The sequence below is a fragment of the Gorilla gorilla genome, chromosome 13 (genome assembly GCF_029281585.2).
Source record: "Gorilla gorilla gorilla isolate KB3781 chromosome 13, NHGRI_mGorGor1-v2.1_pri, whole genome shotgun sequence".
Lineage (NCBI taxonomy): Eukaryota > Metazoa > Chordata > Mammalia > Primates > Hominidae > Gorilla > Gorilla gorilla.
In genome coordinates, this window is record NC_073237.2 from 106,161,940 (window position 1) to 106,182,526 (window position 20,587).

General features: G+C 44.4%; 1 protein-coding gene across 6 annotated transcripts in view; it reads left to right on the forward strand.

The window, feature by feature from the left end:
* PALM2AKAP2 (PALM2 and AKAP2 fusion) overlaps positions 1 to 20,587 on the forward strand; it is a 533,118-nt gene that overhangs the window by 274,672 nt on the left and 237,859 nt on the right. For 4 of the 6 annotated variants that reach the window (XM_055351792.2, XM_063696659.1, XM_063696660.1 and 1 more), the window contains 3 exons: positions 8,998 to 9,112; positions 10,326 to 10,347; positions 17,186 to 17,287. In XM_055351792.2, the coding sequence (XP_055207767.2) occupies positions 8,998 to 9,112; positions 10,326 to 10,347; positions 17,186 to 17,287 (239 nt within the window). The remainder of the gene's footprint in view (positions 1 to 8,997; positions 9,113 to 10,325; positions 10,348 to 17,185; positions 17,288 to 20,587) is intronic. The other 2 variants (XM_055351793.2, XM_063696662.1) reach the window with 1 other exon arrangement.

Consider the following 20,587-nt stretch of genomic DNA (forward strand, 5'->3'; position numbering starts at 1 on the left):
CCATGTCAACTGAGTAGCAATGTGTTTGGCTATAGGGTAGGGCGTAACCCTAGTCTGTGTCTCTCAATAGTGAGTTATTTCATAAAGGCTCAGCCCATCGTCAGGAATATGCTGGTCTTGCTTAAAGCTTTTTCAGAAGTGTTCATAGGGTCCTGAGAATTTTGTGAGCACTTCTTTACTGCTTCTCTTGCCTCCTCTTTTAGTTGGTGCTGAGTTCACTGCATGAAGGGTCCCAGGAGTCCTCTTTCCCCTTGGTTTTTCTACTCCTTTCCTTTTCTGCTCTTTCTACCACCTCCTACTGCTGGGCCTCTTTGTATCTGTGCTCCACCATGGAAAATAAGTTTTGTTTGCCCCAGATCTTCCCATTTCCCAGAGTGGAGCCTTTATAATTCATGATGTTTACTAAACTTGATCTCTGCCCTTTCAAGGGATGGAACTCAGATAATGAAAGATATAGGGAGGGATACATTGCTTAAATCTGTGAGTGGGCATTACGATGGGCCTAAGTGTCCTAAGAGGGATTGGCTTGCCATGGGAGGTGGTGAGCTCCCCATGTGTGGAGAAGTTCAAGAAGGTGTGAAATAATCATTGGGTGGAGGACAGTTCAAAGACTTCATGTTTCTGGACAGCAATTAAGTTCAATGGCTTCTACTCCCAGTCTGACCTGTGCTTCTGTGAGCTTGAAAAATATATATTGTGTTGCAATGTGCATTCTTTAGGGAATGAAGGTAAAAGGGCAAGTGGTCATGGGAGGTTGTCAAGGATAGGGGCAAAGGGTACTGGTTCCCCAGCCAGACCACCAGGGTCCAAATTCTGGCTGCACATCATCTCTGCAACCCTGGACAAGTCAGTGCTCTTTCTGTGTATCCATCTATCTGTGTCATGGGAGTTGCAGATTTTTTTACTTCATGGGATATTGTGAAGATTAAGTATTATAATGTACATAAAACACTCATAACAGTTCCAAGCACACAGTAAGCACTCAATAATCCTAATCCTTATGATTATTATTGTTACATATATTACTGTATCTAGCAAAAACAATATTAGAATTGTTAGTATTATAATAATTATTATCATCATTGATGGGGAAGGAAAAATGAAGCCCACCTGAGTTGACAGGCAAGACCCTCTCCAAACAGTAAAACAATTAAAAACCAAGTTGTATTTGTCTGTGCTCCTTTGGATTCAACTGACCAACACCCAGGCAAAGGGAAAATATATTGGCTTGCTTTTTTTTTTTTTTTTTTTGAGGTGGAATCTCGCACTGTCGCCCAGGCTAGAGTGCAATGGCATGATCTCGGCTCACTGCAACCTCTGCCTCCCAGGTTCAAGCGATTCTCCTGCCTCAGCCTCCCATGTAGCTGGGATTATAGGCGCCTGCTACCACACCCAGCTAATTTTTGTATTTTTAGTAGAGACGGAGTTTCACCACGTTGGCCAGGCTGGTCTGAAACTCCTGACCTCAAGTGATCCACCCGCCTTGGCCTCCCAGTGTATTGGCTTTTGTAAGTAAGAAGGGCAAAGGAGTAGCTGAGGATCTGGGAAGCAGGAACTGGAGATTGAATGGCATGGGTCCCCAGCAGCCAGCATGCTCCATCTTCCCTTCTCTTTGTTTGGGCCTTGCAGGAAGGTAGGCTCTCAGCAGAGCCTTGAAGGCCAGGTATTTGAGAGCCAGGCAAGTAGAGTAGAAGGAGAGCATGAGTGAGCCATTGGGAGTAGGGACAGGAACAGCAAGAACCTATCCAAGGCACCATGCTGAGCTATGAAGCTGGAGGGCAGTGCAGGCTGTGACCCAAAAAGGCCACATAAGGCCACATGCTCCTGAGTGACAGGAGGGACATGTGATATTCTGGGCTTTGGCCCATGCTGTCTCCTCTGCCTGGCTCATTTTCTCCTCTTTTCTACCTGGTGAATGCATCCTTCAAGGCCCAGTTAATGCATCATCTACTTTGTCAAGTTTTTCTCACCACCTGTATCAGTTGAGAATTGCATTCAGCTATGATCACAACAGAGGCTTAAGCCCATAACAAGCAATCTGGAGCCAGACGCTCCAGAAGTGGTGTAATCTTTCCATCGTGCCCTCTGGGACCCAGGCAATGTCTCTCTTTCTGCACACTCAGACGTACTATTGCCCCTGTGGACATAGGATTACTGCTCTGCCTATAGCATCATATCCCTTGCAGTAGGTAGAATAATGGACCCCCAGAGATGTCCACACGCTAAGCCTCAGAACCTGTGAATATGGTTGGTTCCATGGCAAAGGGGAATTAAAATTACAGATGGAATTAAGGTTTCCAAACAGCTGACTTTAAAATAGGGAGATCAGTATCCTGGATTATCTGGGTACACTTTGTATAACCACAGGATCCTTAAAAGTGGAAGAGGGAGGCAGAACTCAGAAGGAGGGGTGGCTGCAGGGAAGGTCAGAGAGATGCAACAGTGCTGGTTTTGAAGATGGAGGAAGGGAGCCACAAGGCACGGAATGTGGGTGACCTCAGGGAGCTGAAAAGGCCAAGGAAATGGATTCTCCCTAGAGCCTGCAGAAGGGAACACAACGCTGCCAGCACCTTGATTCTAGCCTGGCAACCCCCGTGTCAGACTTCTGACATACAGAAATACAAGATAATAAATTTAGATTGTTGTAAGCCACTAAGTTTGCTGTAGTTGTTACAGCAGGAATTGGAAACGAATGCATCTCTTTAGCACCAGGTCCCTGAACCTGGCAGGAGGTAAGGAAAGGCAAATGTCACTTAAGCCAACGCTCCTTTCCTTTTTTTTTTTTTTTTTTTTTTTTTTGAGACAGGGTCTCACTCTGTCACCCAGACTGGAGTACAGTGTTGTGATCATCACTCACTGCAGTCTTGAACTCCCGGGCTCAAGTGATCTTCCCACCTTAGCCTCCAGAGTAGCTAGAACTAAGGGTATATGTCACCATGCCCAGCTAACTTTTTATTATTTGTAGAGATGGGGGTCTTGTCTTGCCATGTTGCTCAGGCTGGTCTCATCCTCCTGGGCTCAAGCAATCCTCCAGCCTCAGTCTCCCAAAGTGCTGGGATTACAGGCATGAGCCACCGCACCCAGCCCTCCTTTCCCTTTTAGGGAGTTGTGTGGAAGTCCCTTCGGATCATTTTTACTTACATCTCATTGGCCAGAGCTGTCCCATGGCCAGCTTTATCTTCAGTGGAAGCTAGGATACATAATTTTTTTCAGGTGGGCATGTTGCCATCCCCAACCAAATAAGGATTCTGTTAGTCTGGAAGAAGGGGAGAATTGATATTGAGAAGACCACTCAGCGTCCCCACCACACACTCCCAGGCAGAACCAACTATTCTACGGCATGTTGTTCTTTCCTCTATTATTGCTATTTTTGGTTTGTATTGTAATTTATGTGTTCACATGGCTGTTTGCATTACTTGACCAAGAAGTCTCATGAGCAGACACTGTGTCTGATTTATTTCTCCATCCCCAGTGCTCAGCATAGTGCCTGATACAGAGAAGGTGTTTGCATGAAGTTAGATGGATGAATGTCTAAATAAACTTTGAAATAAGAGCATGATCGATGCACTTCCCAGAGCGAGAGTTCCTTTCTGTTTTCTTGTGAGGATGATCTATTGGGGTTAGGTAGATTTTATAAGACCATTTGGCCATGATTGCAACCTCATCTCCAGTAAATTAAACCTACACAGCTGCAGTGTGTCACCTTTCCTTATGGCTTATTACAGTTTGCTTTTTGCTCAGAAGGAACGGAGCAAGCAGGTTAGAGGCTGTTATGTGCACCTGCCACAGCCTACGGATCCTCAATTAACCTTGTGTATAAATTACACTTCCTGCCCATCCTTTATTTTTAGCACAGCAATATCTACTTGGCTCTTCCAGAGAAGACTGCATTAGATTTCAGTCATGAAACTACAAAACAGTGGCATCTGCAGCCTGGCTGGGATGACTGTTGTTAACCCCATGACACTCTGTTCCTTGGGAAGCTGCTTTGCCCCAGGACTCAGGTTTTCCTGAGAAAGAGAGCAGCCTGGACTGACCACACCTTCAGAGCCTGGCCCAAGGCCACATGTGAACTTATAGAAAAATCTGCTATTGAATCTGACATAAACTCTCCATTTCCTTCATTCATTGCATTTGGGTTGAAACTCAGTTGTTGTTATCACAAAGGTTTCATTTCGTTCCTTTTTTTTCTCTCCCTCTCTCTTCGTTCCTTCTCAGTTACACAGTATCATGACCCAAATCTTTAGCACCTGAACTATATAGCGGAGAGCCTTGAAAACCATAGGGCCAGGGCACGCCGTGGAGACAGGCCAGCCAGTGGGCATCAGGTCGCAGAGAATTCTTAACCACTTAAGGTTGCTTCACTGGAAGAAGTGAGTTACTGAGAGACAGCCATTTTCGGTTTTAGTCAGCCATTTTTATCACGATCTTGTTTGTTTTAGAATCCCCTGTAGTGCCTAGCTCAGAGTCCAACCAAACAAGCTCCATGAATGTTGATTTTGAATTTAAATAGATGTTGGGGTGCTCCCATTTCCCCTTCACTAGACACGTGGGAAGCTGAGGCCCTGGCCCCTCTTTCATGCCACAGCCTGGGAGATGCTGCCTTTTCAGCAGAAAGCCTCAGGAGGTATTTTGAAAAGGGAATTTGTTGTTTTCATTCTGGTTAGATAAGTAACAAATTAATTTTTTAAACTGGGAAAATATTGAAAATTATTTTTTAAAAATGAAATCACCTTTAATTCCATTACTCAGAGACAACGATCACTGACATTTTTCTGTTTTTTCAGTCTTAATTCTCATGAAGGGGTGCCCTGTTTCCCTCCAGATTTCTCAGAGGATTCAGGATTAGGGAAGGGAAGAGAGGGTGCCTTATGTTCCTCCTAATCGTTTAGCTTTGGGTATTATTGGGATATATATAAATACATATAACACACATATAAATATATGTGTATATATATTATATAATTGGCATATACATTATTGGGATATATATTAGTAGGATGTATATATATATATATATATATATATATAATGTATACACACTTCTATTTGACCTGTACCAGTTCATTATTACCACAATAATGCTAGCTAACACGCCCTCAAATTCAGTGGCTTAAACCCAAAGTCATTTATTCTTGCCCACACTTCTGTGAGTAGGCTGGGTATTTGCTGATCTAGGCTGGGCTTAGCTGAGTGGCTCTAATTTCAGGTGCATCTGAACTATATAGCTGAGACCCCTGAAACCCATAGGGCCAGGGCACACTGTGCCTATCTATGGGTTTGCCTCAGGTCTATTCCATGTGTCTTCTTTCTGTGGTCCAGGCTGAAGGGGCAGCAGCTGCCCAGATAAGTTATTGTCTTGGCATTGGAAGGGGTGCAAGAGGACAAGTTCAACTGGGCAAGCACTTTTCAAGCCTCTGCTTGTGTCTTATCTGCTCACATCCTATTGGCTAAAGCAGGTCACATGGCTGTGGCCAGTGTCAAGGGACTGGGAAGTGTATCTCATCCACTATGAGCCTAGAGCAAATGACATGGTCAAGATTGACAGCAGTGGCTTGGGGAAGCATGTACTCTTCCCATGGAAGTAAGGGAGGAAGGAAGGGAATATTTTTGAGAATAATGTAATCTTTTTCTTTCTTTCTTTTTTTTTTTTTTTTGAGATGGAGTCACACTCTGTTGCCCAGGCTGAAGTGCAGTGGTGCAATCTGGGCTCACTGCAGCCTTGCAGCCTCTGTCTCCTGGGTTCAAGCGATTATCCTGCCTCAGCCTCTAGAGTAGTTGGGATTACAGGTGTGCACCACCATGCCCAGCTAATTTTTGTATTTTTAGTAGAGACGGGCTTTCACCATGTTGATCAGGCTGGTCCCAAACTCCTAACCTCAGGTATACACGCACCTCGGCCTCCCAAAGTGCTGGGATTACAGGCATGAGTCATCACAACCGGCCTAAGAATAATATAATCTACCGCACACCCTAAATATCTGCTAAAGTACTCTGTACTTTGAGATTTAAATCAAATCTGCTCAGGCCAGGCGCGGTGGCCCATGCCTGTAATCACACCTCAAATAAATAAATAAATAAATAAATAAATAAATAAATAAATAAATAAAACCTGCTCAGAGCCCACCTGGTTGGTAGTATCATCCAGTCTACACAGGGAACCTCTAGTCCAGAGCTCCTCTACTCATTGAATTAATTCAGTTTCTGGATAATGTGACTGTCTCGTGTGTTGTTCCTATTTCACACTCATATCTCTTTACTTACTCCCCCCAAAATAATTTACACAGATGTGTGTAGAAGATTTTGCTGAACATCTGGAACAGCAAAGAAGTTTTATATCTCTATGTTTGTATCTCTAGATTGGTCAGCCCCCTCTCCATAAATTCTTTTTGCATCTCGCCCACACACAGCCTCTCAAGTTAAAGCTTGCTGAAGAATTCACTCTTGTCTCCAAAATTCTGAAAGTCTTATCTTGGCTGGGCTACATCTTTGCGCAACTTAACTCAGCTTTTTAAATTCATTCAATGTAGGTGCATTGAGCATTTGTGCCCTCTGTCTGAGGAATTTATAATCTAGTAGGGGAAATTAATAATTTATGTTACTATTTGGGGCCAGAAAATTCTTTGCTGTAGGGTGCCATCCGGTGCACTGTGGGATGTTTAGCAGCATCCCTGGCCTCTACCCGCTTGATGCCAGTAACACCAGTCCCACCCCCTTGAGCTTTGGACAACCAAAATATCTCTAGACATTGCTGAATATCCCCTGAGGGACAAGATCACCTCAGTTGAGAGCCACTGCTCTAATATATGGTAGACTTGATAAGACTTCTGATAAAACAAAATAATATGCTAAGAAATGTTCAGAGGGAAGCGATGTTATTTCCTGGCAGTGAAATCTGTGAACACCTCATGACAGGTGGCATCTGAGCTGAGACTTCAAGAATGGTTGGGAGTTTGAGTTGAGTTTCCTAGAGGAGGAAAAGACATGGGGTACATGTGGGCAAATAAGAGTGGCTCTATTTGACTAATGCATGAAGTGAAATAGGCATGTTGTTAGAGTGGAGCTGATAGGTACTGGGAGGCTAGATACCATGGGGACTTATAAGCTGTAGGACTTCTACTTTTACCCTGAGTGAAATGACAAATATATCAGAGCTGTGTTCATTTGGAGGAGGTTAATTTGGATATAGAGCTTGCCTTCATAACCCAAAGTAATTGCTGCAAAGATTATCCCTCCAGAGGTCATTTTTCTGACACCCAGGAAGGAAACAGAAAGGCCATCTGAGGGGCACAGTATGTCGCTAAGTAAATTCATGCCTGGATCTTGGTGTTCCTTACCTTTCGGAAAACCCCACTCTGAACTCCTTATTTTAGGTCTAAGTCTAATGGCCAGTTCCCGAGAGCAGATTAAAAGATGGAAAAAGAGGGCCAGGCACGGTGGCTCACGCCTGTAGTCTCAGCACTTTGGGAGCCTGAGGCAGGAGGATTGCTTAAGCCCAGGAGTTCAAGACCCACCCAGGCAACATAGTAAGACCTCACCTCTACAAAAAAAAAATTAAAAATTAGCTGGGCATGGTGGTGTGTGCCTTTAGTCCCAGCTCCTTGGGAAGCTGAGGTGGGAGGATTGCTTGAGCCCAAGAGGTAGAGGCTGCAGTGAGCTATGATCGTACCACTACACTCCAGCCTGGGTGACAGAGTGAGACTCTATCTCAAAAAAAAAAGATGGAAAAGGAGGAAGGCAAGGGAGGGGACTTATATAGGCAGACACAGACTCAGCAGCAAAGCTTCCAGCACAACAGAGGGGAAAGAGACCAAAAGAAAAAATGAATGAATGAGTGATTGAATGAATGAACCAATGAATAAATTCAGATCAAATAATTCAAGAGGCACAGTAGTCTAGAGTTTTAGCAAGAGAACATTTATCCCTTCATTATTCCTGAAGACATTGCTGCATATCAGTGCCATCCTACTCTGCCAATATATGTAATGTTTAACAAGGTGGGGGATGAGGAGAACACTTTAGATCCCATGTGGTAAGAGTTGCTCAATGGTTAGGAACAGGGTCTAGAGTCAGAGCACCTGGCTTGAGTCCTTGCTTCAAGGCTCTGTGGCACTAAAGCCTGCTTTACTAGGTTACTTCACCTTGCCAAGCCCTACTGATCTCATCGGTAAAATGGGGATTCCCTACTCACAGGGTCATTGGAAAGTTTGGATAAAATAATCCACATGAATTCTTAGCTCAGTTCCTGGCACAGAATAAGTGCTCAGTAAACACTGGTGGTAATTATTATCATTTCACTGAAAGAATATGGCTGTTGAGACTTTCCCCAAATCATAGCTGCAGCTGCTGTTCTGGAATATTTCCAGAGTCTCCTGGCAGTGCTGAAATTTCCCTTTTATAAAATACATAGGATGGCTGTGAAAATTGAGGAAAGTTCCAAAAGGCAGGGGCAGTTGCATCTGTCTTCTTCATTTCCCTTCTTTTTGGCAGTAGAATCCAGGCCACAGAGGGAGAGGACACCAGGCTCCCAAGGGTACTGGCCACCAGGTATTTCTTGGTAACATACTTCCTTTGAGCAAGAATGGTCCTTTACTTTTTGGCCAACCTGAGAGAGCACTTACTCTGAGCCGGTCAGGAGAATATGAAGCTATTTTCCTTCTGATGTTATGTCCTATGCTATGTAAATATAATCTCCCTCCAAATAAGAAAGGTGCGCATGCATGGTGTTGGCAGGGAAACATCGAAACATATTGCATAGTGGTGGCTGTGAACCAGTGGAGGCAGTGCTGTGTTGATTTCCCTTGACCAATGTCTGCCCAGTGGCAGAGCTGGAAACACAGGATGCTGTGTAATGTAAAACCTTGGCCTGGCTCCTCAGCGTAATGTAAAACAAAGGCTGCCAGGAAGGTACAAATTGTCCAACAGGAAGGAGCTGCTCTCTTGCCCGTGGATGGCAGGACAATAAAGTAACTTGTCCTTTGTTTGTATGTTTTCCAGGCTGGAGCAAGAAATACAAACGCTAGAAAGTGAAGAGTCCCAGATATCTGCCAAAGAGCAAATCATCCTAGAGAAACTGAAGGAAACAGAAAAATCCTTCAAGGACTTTCAGAAGGTGAAGAAAACAAAAATGATTTCTCAAAGTTATTTCCATGGGGAAGTAAGGCCTAGCAAAATGGTGCCAACTGGGAAACAGGCCAGTGGGCATTGATGAGAAATCTGAGCCACGAACACTATGAAATGAGGGGCAGATGTGTGAGGACCAGGGGCCATCCTGAAGCTAAGCATGACATATCTTTGGGTGTGGGACCATCTGGCCTGCTGCAAGGCATAGGGAAGAGTCATTAGATTACACCATCTGCCTGCTCTCCGGATCCCTGATATGCCTTGTGCCTGAAAAGCCTTCTCTTATTGGACTCTAGAATTCTAAAACCAATTCTGATGAAGCAGAATAAACATGCTCTTTGTGGCTTTAATTATAGTTTGCTTTTTGAGTCTTTCATTATAAAAAGGCCAGAAGCAACACCTTATGAAGTGGACATGAATTCCAAATACAAAGAGTGTAAATACATGAAATTTTACTGTATATAGAAACAGATGGTGCTTGTAATCCCAGCACTTTGGGAGGCTGGGGCGGGTGGATCACGAGGTCAGGAGATCGAGACCATCCTGGCTAATGTGGTGAAACCCTGTCTGTACTAAAAAATACAAAAAAAATTAGCTGGGCGCGGTGGCGGGTGCCTGTAATCCCAGCTACTGAGGAGGCTGAGGCAGAAGAATGGCATAAACCCGGGAGGCGGAGCTTGCGGTGAGCTGAGATTGCGCCACTGCACTCCAGCCTGGGCGACAGAGCAAGACTGTGTCTCAAAAAAACAAAAACAAAAACAAACAAACAAACAAACAAAAAAACAGGTGGTGCCGTGTATCAAAGAGTAGAGTCCGTAAAACCAGTAGGCTCTGAACAAACATCTCAGGACCTCCCTCCATTTTATAACTGTTTCTGCTGTACCTATGAGTGACAGAAAAGCAATCTAATGAAATCAATTTAGGATGGGATTTTCTGATATCGTTCTCCAGCATGACCAAGGATATTTGCTAGATCATTGAAATAAATCTCTATTGGGAGAAATTTAGTATAAATTGGGAATTATAATTTTGGAATTCTAAATAAATTGTCCAGAAGAAAAGAGATCGTTGCATTTCCCCAGCACAGTCAAATTCTGGGCCGGGGCATGGGAGAAAGATGGGTTAAGTCTTTAAAGATGGGAAAAGATGGGATTGTACCCCCACATGTAGAGTAACGCTCTGCCTTGTTTTTGTTCCTACAGGGTTTCTCCAGTACGGATGGAGGTAAGTGCTCTCTGCCCCGACTGTAGATGAATGTTTTAATCCTGGTCAGCTTAGGGGGTTTCATTAACAGGGGCTTAAGGAAGAGGTACTGTGTTGATTTGTAAAGGCATCAGAAGAAGTAGCAGCGCTGGTTGCAGGCCACTGAGGAGGTCCACATTCCAAGCCTTCCCTGCCTCTCTTCTTCAGGAACTATCTCTTGGCTCACTGTTCCTCCTCTTACAAAATTGGCCTGGCTCTTCTCCTTCCCATTAGTCCCAACGCTCACTGCTTGGGCCTCTCTTGAAAGGTACCCAGCAAAGAAGAGTACTAACATCAGGACCTGGTCCCTTGTAGGGATGAGCCCATTTGTCTCGGTGGTTAGGTCCTCAGGTTGAAACACACGTGAGAAGTTTAAGAAATTTGGGGAAAATATTTGGTGTTTGGGAAACCTTTCTACAGCCTCTGGATTTTCTTTGCTTTCTCTCTCTCTCTCTCTCTGATCAGACAACTGTCATTTCTTCCATAGAAACAGGGCTGGGCAAAAACTTCCCTCCCTGTGTGGGATAGTTGGTTCAGAGCATAGGAAGGTAGGAGCGGGGTCCTGGCTTCCTGGTGGCAAGAGCAGGTCTTTCACCTTCTCTACCTTCCCTACATTTCCTCTGTCCTCTCCTCTCCTTACCTGGACTGTGGGGATGAACTTGAGATTGTGTACTTCTCACCCTTCACCTTGCTCCCTATCGTCAGCTGCAAACCCCATGATTCCTACTTTCATTTGGCCCTCAGCTAGACCTGCTTTACAATGCAGGGACTTGTTGGAAAGACCAGATATTGTCTGCTCCCCTGGCTCTTAGAAAGTCACATTCTAGGGCTGTGTGTGGCGGCTCAGGTATGTACTCCCAGCACTTTGGAAGGCTGATGTGGAGGATCCCTTGAGCCCAGAAGTTCAAGGCTGCAGTGAGCTATGGTCACACCAGTGCACTCCAGTCTGGGTGATAGCAAGGTCTTGTATTAAAAACAAACAAAAAAGGTCAACCTCTAGACTAGGAAGATGATCAGGAGCCAGGATAAGAATTGGCATCAGTGTTTTCCCAGCGTCATTTGGAAATATACGGGGAAAGGTTTAAAAATGTGTTTCTCTGGATTAGTCAAAGGTATTTGCATGAAGGATAGTTCTGACTTTGGCAAAACAAACAAACAAACAAACAAACCTGTGATTTTTAGTTTTTTTTTTCCCCTAGCAAGAGACCTGGATTTTGTCTCCCCAGGTGATCTTTAGGAAGGTACTAAATTAAACTTCATGCTCTGAGTACATGTAAGCAGGGCCAAGTCATGTCCAAGCTAGCAAGGACTCTAGGAAAAGTGGACCTACAATACTTCTAGGAAGTCTCTATGGTGTGACCAAGTCAGGGCACTTGTTCTGTGCTTTGGGGGTGGGGCATGGATTAAGGAAGTGGCCTTGGGGAATTGTGGGTACAGCATGGGGAGGATGGCAGGCTTCCCTGAGTCTGGGAAGACCTGAGACATGCCACACAATTAGCAATAATATAGTTCATGTCAGGCTGGGATGCAGTGTGGGACACTGACCCATGAACACCTACCCAAAGAGTGCATGTTGGCCTTTTATGCTTTCACTTTTTTTTCCCTTCCCTTCTCAAATCAGGAATTTCCCTAGACATCTCTCTGATAATTAGGGAAGGGAAAGACCCTGTATGTCATGTTCCTGAGGAGTCTGTGTGGGGCATGGAGACCTGTCATACTCTGTGACTTGTTAACAAGCAAAAATGCAGCCGCATCATAAACTCTCACCACCTCTTTCATTTTTACCTCAAACTTCCTTCATTTTCTTCTGCATTGCTTCCCATTGTTTTCACTCATCCACCTAAGCCATTCGTAGAGGTGGTAAGAAGCCTAGTCATAACTGAAAAGAGCCTGCAGGGAAAGTTGCCCACAGACTCCATCCTCCAGGATGGGGGAGCTCAGGCTTAAGAGGATGCAAAAGTCTTAGGGATCTCATTTCTTGGGAAATGGCCCAGGGAAGAGTTTCCGTGGTCTTACCTGTCACCCTGCATTATAATTCCTGCCATCTGTGGTTATCACCAAGCCTGGGTGACCTCTTTATCTGTCATACCACATCTATTAGCAAAGAAAGAAGTTTGAAGGCGGGAACACATACATCCCAGAATGTGATTGATGTATATAGAGTCACAATGTGGTGAAGCACATCCCAGTTGAGGGACTTTGGGATGTCTCTTTATCTTCTCATTCTTCAATTTCAAAGGCCCTGAGTTGCCAAGACCCTCTTAGAATCAACCAACTTGCTACAAAAAACTAACCAGATATTATTATAGAACAATGGTGACTTAAGAAACACAGTTAATTTCTGATGCATGCAGATTACAGAATCCAGGTCCAGTTAGGATTATGTAACTATACAGACACTGCAGATAAGCAGCAAAAGCATCCCAACTCGTGAGGTGCTGTGAGATAGCTGCTGGTGTCTGTGTGTGTAATGACCCCATCTCAGGTAACCTAAGTGTGTCCCTCTATGCATGGCAGAGGAAATAGAGGTACCGTACTACTGGATCACCGGTGGCTTTTGATTGCATGATAGCCTGGGCAATCAAGAACAATTTATTCTATTCTTGAGTAGAATCTCCTGGTCATATACATTCTGACACCCACTCTCCTCCCCCGCCAAAACATATTGTTGTTATATAGCAGAACGCTCATCTATTGGGTGGGTTGGTTTTCACTGTCCTAGGCATAATGTCTTGTACACCTATAAATTGCATATAGTATATATCTGGTGCTAACTCCGTTCTTTACCCACTGAGGAGGGAGCTGATGCAAAACTCTTGCCAGAACAGGCAAAGGAAAATGTCTGTCCTGGGCCTATCTCAGTCCTTGGTGTATGATATGGATCTTCTTAGGTTCCCATCCCATACCAGTCTGTGGTGGCTTAGAGCGTTTCCCACATCAAAACCTTCATACCAGTTATTTGCAAACTTCAATCTTCAGTTGCCTGTAAATTATGTGATTGTTTGTTTGTTTATTTATTTTGAGATGGAGTTTCACTCTTGTCGCCCAGGCTGGAGTGCAGTGGTGCCATCTTGGCTCACTGCAACCTCCACCTCCCAGGTTCAAGCCATTCTCCTGCCTCAGCCCCCTGAATAGCTGGGATTACAGGTATGAGCCACCGCATCCAGGCTAAGTTATGTTTTAAGAAGAGTTTTCATCAATCTTGTTTCTCTGGCTTTAGCTGTTTAGATTCTTCATAGCTACTGTAAATATTTCAGCAGGATTAGAACTAAGAAGCAGTACTCATCTTTAATTTCTACTCTATAAGTTACTGCTTTCCACCTTCTCTGTCAGTGGGGAGAATAGTGTTAGACTATTCTGACTTTGGCAAGAAGAGGGCAGCTTATTAATTGAGGCCACCTGAAGAAGTTTTTCCCATTGAAGGTTTGGCAGGCCTGTTTGTTACTCTTTGTGCTGGCCTATCAGACACTTCCTGTCTATATAACCTTAGGGTTTAGTACTTAATCATATATTGAGGGGGCTGCTCTGTCCTCTTTCTGATGCCCCATTCTCCACTCCCTTATCTTTCTCTCGCTCTCTTTTTTTTTTTTTTTTTTTTGAGTCAGGGTCTCACTCTGTCACCCGGGCTGGAGTGCAGTGGCGTGGTCTCAGCTCACTGCAACGTCCACCTCCAGGGTTCAAGCGATTCTCCTGTCTCAGCCTCCCAAGTGGCTGGGACTACAGACACACACCACCAGTCCAAATTTTTGCATTTTAGTAGAGACAGGGTTTCGCCATGTTGGCCATGCTGGTCTCAAACTCCTGACCTCAAGTGATCTGCCTGCCTCAGCCTCCCAAAGTGCTGGGTTTACAGGTGTGAGCTACTGCGCCCAGCCCATTCCCTTATCTCTTAACAGAAGCCATGTAGCCCAACCCTCCAAGTGCTGTAGCCTTCAAGCTTGTAGCCAGTAAACATCTGGCAAAGGTAACTCCATCATCCACTCCCATCTGGCAGGGAGCTGTCTCCTGGAGGAGGCTGAGACATAAGCCCTGGGAATCACATATTCTTTCAGATGGAAAATTCCCTGTCTGTAAGTAGTTTTTTTTTTTTTTTTAACTGCTAAAACATTGAGTATGCAGACACACGTGTGACCAGTCCATGAGATCTCACTTGGGCTCCAGCCTCCATCTTATCTGAATGCAGAAAGTCAAATTCACCAAGATCCCATTCCACAGATTTCTGGAAATTATCAGTGAATCTTGGAAGTTCTACAAATCTGCTCTGGTCATCCCTTCTTTCCTAAACTGACCCTCTAGTCCTAGATTACTGCTTCACTCTTCCCACGGACAATTGTCACCCACCTGCCCCTACCCCCTCAGGACCACTGACCTCAAGCTGCTGCTCTTTCTAGTTCTGCCTTGTGCTGCTTTGGGGCACGGACCCTTCCCACAGCCTTCCACAGTGGGAATTAAAGGAAAGAGAAGTCTGTGACCTAAGTTTAAGAATCATGGAGGTGGCTCACGCCTGTAATCCCAGCACTTTGGGAGGCCGAGGCGGGCGGATCATGAGGTCAGGAGATGGAGACCATCCTGGCTAACACAGTGAAACCCCATCTCTACTAAAAATACAAAAAATTAGCTGGGTGTGGTGGTGGGCGCCTGTAGTCCCAGCTACTCGGGAGGCTGAGGCAGGAGAATGGTGTGAACCTGGGAGGCAGAGCTTGCAGTGAGCCGAGATTGCGCCACTGCACTCCAGCCTGGGCGACAGAGTGAGACTCCATTTCAAAAAAAAAAAAAAAAAAAGAGAGAGAATCATGGAAGTACAGTTCAACATGGAGAATAATGCACAACTTCAGACATGTGGCTTCACTCACAGCCCCTGACTCAAATCCAAAACCATCTTCAGGGGGTCCCTGCAGGCGGCTTTCCAGCCATCTCCCAGCCCACCATCATCTCAAAGGCTCAATTTCCTTCCCTGCAGTGAGGGGTGCCTTCAACCATGTCTGCGTTATCCAGGATCCAAGCTCCAACACATATAAGGCACCTGAGAGGGAAAGCAACTTGAGCCTCACTCCACCCTAAGTCCTGCTGTTCTAATCTTCCTTTCTCATTCCTTCTCCCCAAATGGTTAATATGGAAAAATCTATTTTTTTTTTTTGAGACAGAGTCTCACTCTGTCACCCAGGCTGGAGTGCAGTGGCACAATCTTGGCTCACTGCAACCTCCGCCTCCTAGGTTCAAGCGATCCTCCTGCCTCAGCCCCTCTAGTAGCTGGGACCACAGGTGCATGCCACCATGCCCAGCTAATTTTTGTATTTTTAGTAGAGACGGGGTTTTGCCATGTTGGCCAGGCTGGTCTCGAGCTCCTGACCTCAGGTGATCCACCCGCCTTGGCCTCCCAAAGTGCTGGGATTACAGGCATGAGCCACCGTGCCCGGCGAAAAATCTGTTTTCTTAGAGATACTCTACCTTTGCCTATGAACATAATGGTCTAATGTCAATACATTCTGGATTGTTCAGACTCATTTGCAAGTCAGAAAAGGGTCTGGTTGGTCTAGAACTGAACTAAGCCTAGTCCAGTGTGTGTTTGCAATCCTCTTCAGCAAGAAATGAAAAAGAAAGCTGCTAGAATGGAAGCAGTACGAGTGGGGATGCAGAGGAGGGGTCAGTGATGAGAAATGCGGAGGATTTTGAACAGAGGCAGAGGCTATTGAACAGATTGGATACCAGCAGGGGGAAGAGTGAAGGGTGCTGCTGAGGATCCCAGGTGAACTGCAGTGCTCGTGAGCCAAGATAGAGGACAGGAGAAGCAGCAGGTGAGCAGAGATACAAGGTCCATTTTGCGCATGTCGAGTTTGAGGTGATTGTGGGATATTCAGTATAGACCTACAGTGAGCAGTTAGATGTAACCATTGATGACTGATGGACGTTCCAGGATTTTGTGATATGGTCGTGATGCGAGGAAGGGATCACATCTCATGGTGCCCAGCTTTCTGGAATCTTCCTGCTTTCACTTTCCCACTTCTTTCTGGGGTGTACCCAGATTTGTCTTGTCTTACCTCAGGGGTTTCCTCCTTTCCTCTGATACCTTGGCATGCTTGCTAATGTTCATGCTCCCCATGTCTCACCTCCCTAAAGAGGCTTGTCGAGGTATTTGCCCAGGCAAATCTAATGGGCTCCTTCTTTTGCATAGCAACATTCCCTGCAACTGGGCTAATGGTGGGCTCAAGGGGTGTTGTCATTTAGAATCTCAGGACTTTCTAGCTGAAACACCAGCCTGCAGTATTGAAAACATGACATCAATTCTGAAGTCTGTTTATTTGTTGTAATGCATATAAAATTGGTCTTTTGAATGAATCAGGCTCATAAAGCTATATCGCCAGTTCAGGGAATGAACCCCATAATAATCAGACACAGAAAGCTTTATTTCCGGTTCAGAGAATGGTTCTGTTTTTCAGTACTGTTTAATGTACATTTCTAGTTCGATGTTTTCTATTTGTCAATCCCACCAAGTTGATAATGGCTCCCACAAGCCCATCTCTGAATCTTCCCCCCGTCCCTGAACTCATTGTCCTCCTAGAATCTAGAGATTTCTGATGACTCTTTTAATACATAGAGCCATCCTGGGGCTTGAGCTCTCTGGCCAGGATCCCTCCTGCCTCAGCTACTCTGCTGAATACCAGTCACTGGGCAAATGCTTGTCTTTGTTTACCCTGATCCTCCTGTTCAGTGGCCGCCTCAGCAGTCCATTATGTAGGGCAGACAAGCTGCTGTCTCGGCAGTGAACCCATTGGGCCTCCCAACACTGTGACTAATTGTATTCCCTGTTCTCTGCTACCAGATGCAGTAAATTACATTTCCTCCCAGCTTCCCGACCTGCCAATCCTCTGTTCACGAACAGCAGAACCATCACCTGGGCAGGACGGGACCAGCAGAGCGGCTGGTAAGTCCTGGGGACCTTTGGACGCTAGGATGGTCCAAGGGGCTTGCATTTCACTGAGCTTTATTAATGAGATGAGTGCCATGCTATCCTTACATAGGGGGAGCTCACCTTCAGCCCAGCCTCAGATGCAGCCTTCACAGTGGCCACACAAGGCAGGCACCGGCCCCAGATGGGTAATTGAGGACCAAATGGGAAGGAGTTCTGAGGAAATCATACGGCATTTCACCTCCGACTTCGGGGGAGTCTTTCTTTGGTGTTTGTGGTCCTTATATCTGTGTTATTCTCAAAGTTAATCTGTATTCTGCCTCCAGGGATTTTCATTTTCCTCATTGGAAATATACAAATTGAGAGAGCCATCCATGATGGAAGCTGGATGGGAAATATTTTCAAAGCCCGTGGTATCTTTACAGAATCCTTTGGGAATTGTGCTATTTGTATATTATGAATACATATATTCCTAAGTCTTCCCATTTCTGGAGTTATTTCTTAGCCACTGTGGTATATTTGGGAGGAAAAGAAGCAATTTAAAGAACACATGTTACTTGCTAATGTGTCTCACAATTGGAAATTTTACAAATAATACATTTATGAGTGTTGAGTGTAGGGAGAACCATGCTTTGCTCTGCTTAATGCAGACATGCCTCAGAAATCAGAACTGGAAGGATGCAAGCAATAAATCTGTACACCAACCCTTATGATCTACACAGAAATGTGCTGAGGGCTGGGGATTAAATGGAAAAATGAATTGCCCAAGGTTGCATGGTTAGTTACAACATAGGTGACTTCAAATATGAGTATCAGATTCTGCTTTGCATATTCTAGGTAAGTGTACGTTTAAAATAAATCACATAATGGCAGATTTTTTAAAGTAAAACAATCATGGATGTTTAAGCCAGAGGATATCTTTTACATAGGCCAACCTGAATATTTCATGAAGCAAAGAATCCCTACTTATTTTAATACAAAAGTAAAATAAAAGGCAAGTAAGAATTAACATAGATGTCACGTCCACTGGCTAATTTAAATATCTGTTGGGCATCTCTGTAAACATCTTAGCAGATTACTTTTATGTACAGACTCACAGAGTCCTAGAGATGGTTGGGACTGTAAGTGGTATCTGGTCAATCCAGAGCCAGTTCCACATCTTCCTGGACAGTGACAGGATGGATAAACAGGAACCTGCAACCTGCAGTTATGCTTCAAAGGACTCACTGGCAGTCACTTTAACATTGGACTCTTTAAGTACTCCAGGGTACACTTCTGAGGTACACTTCTGAGGTCAACTTAGGTAAAATGTGTTTAAGAGTCACACCCCTTCCGTCTGGTTGTTGGAGACATGGTGGTTGATGGCTCCTGATAGTTGTGGGTAAACAGCTTCTCAGGTCCTCTGCACAAGTTCCTGCACTTCAAAGGACACAGGATATGATCCAACATATGGATCAGCTTATGGGAGGGTAGGGACAATGTATGAGAAATAATTTTAAGAGACAGAAAAAGAATTTGAGCAGTGTGGGTAGTCAAAGAGTTTAAAGTTCAAGAGTAACACATGAATGTGATTGTAGTGCTGTGTAAGCAGCAATACACATTATTACCACAACCCAGCTCCCTTTATCTTTGAAGATCCTGCAAAACATGATTTTAAAAGCCAATGCATTTTCAAAAGTATAATGTGATCAGAATCTTTTTCAAAGTAAGTTTACATATGTTTCTGTTGATTAGTTAAGAGTTAATTTGCGTAAATGCATCTACTGTGGGATTACATATAAGCAGAGCTATGGAAGGAATTGTATTTGTTACGATGAACTCCTTTGTCCAGGCTGTTTAGGGAATGGGATGTTCAGATTCATGATCAATTATGGTTAATGGTGACTACACAGAGCATGTGTGGCTTACCAACCAAGGGTACTCACTAGAATTCTCCTAGATACAGTCCATCTTGCTTTAGGAATGTCCTTTTGGAAATTTATATAACCTCAGGGACATTTTGACAAATGTCACTTGTCATTACTGAGTAGTATAACAAATATCCTGGTTGTTTGGCATTTGGAAGGTTTGGGATTCTGTATAAATGGGAATTTATTTAGAATCATTGCTTTTCAGAATTAGGAGACATCTATTCCAATCCTTTATCCAAACATTGAATCCTTAACATAGCAGCCCTGTGAAGAGGTCCTCAAACCCTGGTCACACCCCTCTGTGATTCATGTTTAATCTTCCTCCAAGTTTCCCATTCCATCTCTGGTTGGTTCTGACTATTGGGAAATTCTTCCTCTGATGGAGCCATCATTTGTCGGCCTTCATCTTCCACCCACTTATCCTTATCCTGCCCCCTGGAGCTACTCAGAGCACATCTAAGTTCTAATTTCCCTTCAAGTGTAGAAAGTCACTGTTATTTCCTGTTTTTCCCAGATCCTCACTCTAAATCCGCTTTGTGCTCACAGTCCCAGTCTCTCCAGCTGGTATTGAGATGATGAGATTGCCTTTAGACACCCTCCGCCATCCCTGTCCCTCCCCTCTGCACGCTCTTCACTTGGTTGCTAGTGTTCTTGATGTATCATGCTCAGAGCTACCCAGTGCCTTCAGAGCTAGGCTGCTCACCCCCAAAATAGAGCACGACGCTGCAGACCACGTGGCTGACTTTGCTGGCAATGTGGCCTTTCAGCTTCAGTTTTGAAAGGCCTCAAAGTCACTTCATGTGTGCCACTGCTCAGCCTCACTCCGTTTATCCGTAGAATTGTTGTTTCTGAGTCATTTCAGTTGAAATGTTCAGTCTGCTTCCCCTAGCTATACATATACTACTTCACCTGTTCATACATAGAAGGACCTACAGAATTCTTTTGTTTTTTAATCTTGAAAGACAAAAATAAGCATAAGCTATGCACTTTTCTGTCCTTTGTAGATTTGCTATGACTATTAAATTTCTTCTTGTTAGATTGTCTCTCAAGAATGTTGCAGGTTTCATGGAGGCACTGAGGAACCACAGCAGGAGGTGGGGGAAGGGAATGATGTCATGGGATTTGACAGGGCTCTGACATTCCCTCCCATTTCAAACACGCGCAGTTCCTCCATCCTTGTGTTTACATATTGTGTTTCCACATCAGATTTCACTTGAATCTAGGCCTCAACAAGTTTTGAATGTAGAAAACCCTCTTCTCTATTGTTAGGGTCTTTGTAGCTCATGATTATGGTATCGTCATAGCCTCACTTTGCTTCTCAGTTTAGTACCCCCTCAAATCTGAAAAAGCAATCTTTTATTATTTTTTATCATCTCATTGCTAAAAATGTTGCATGTTGGAACCA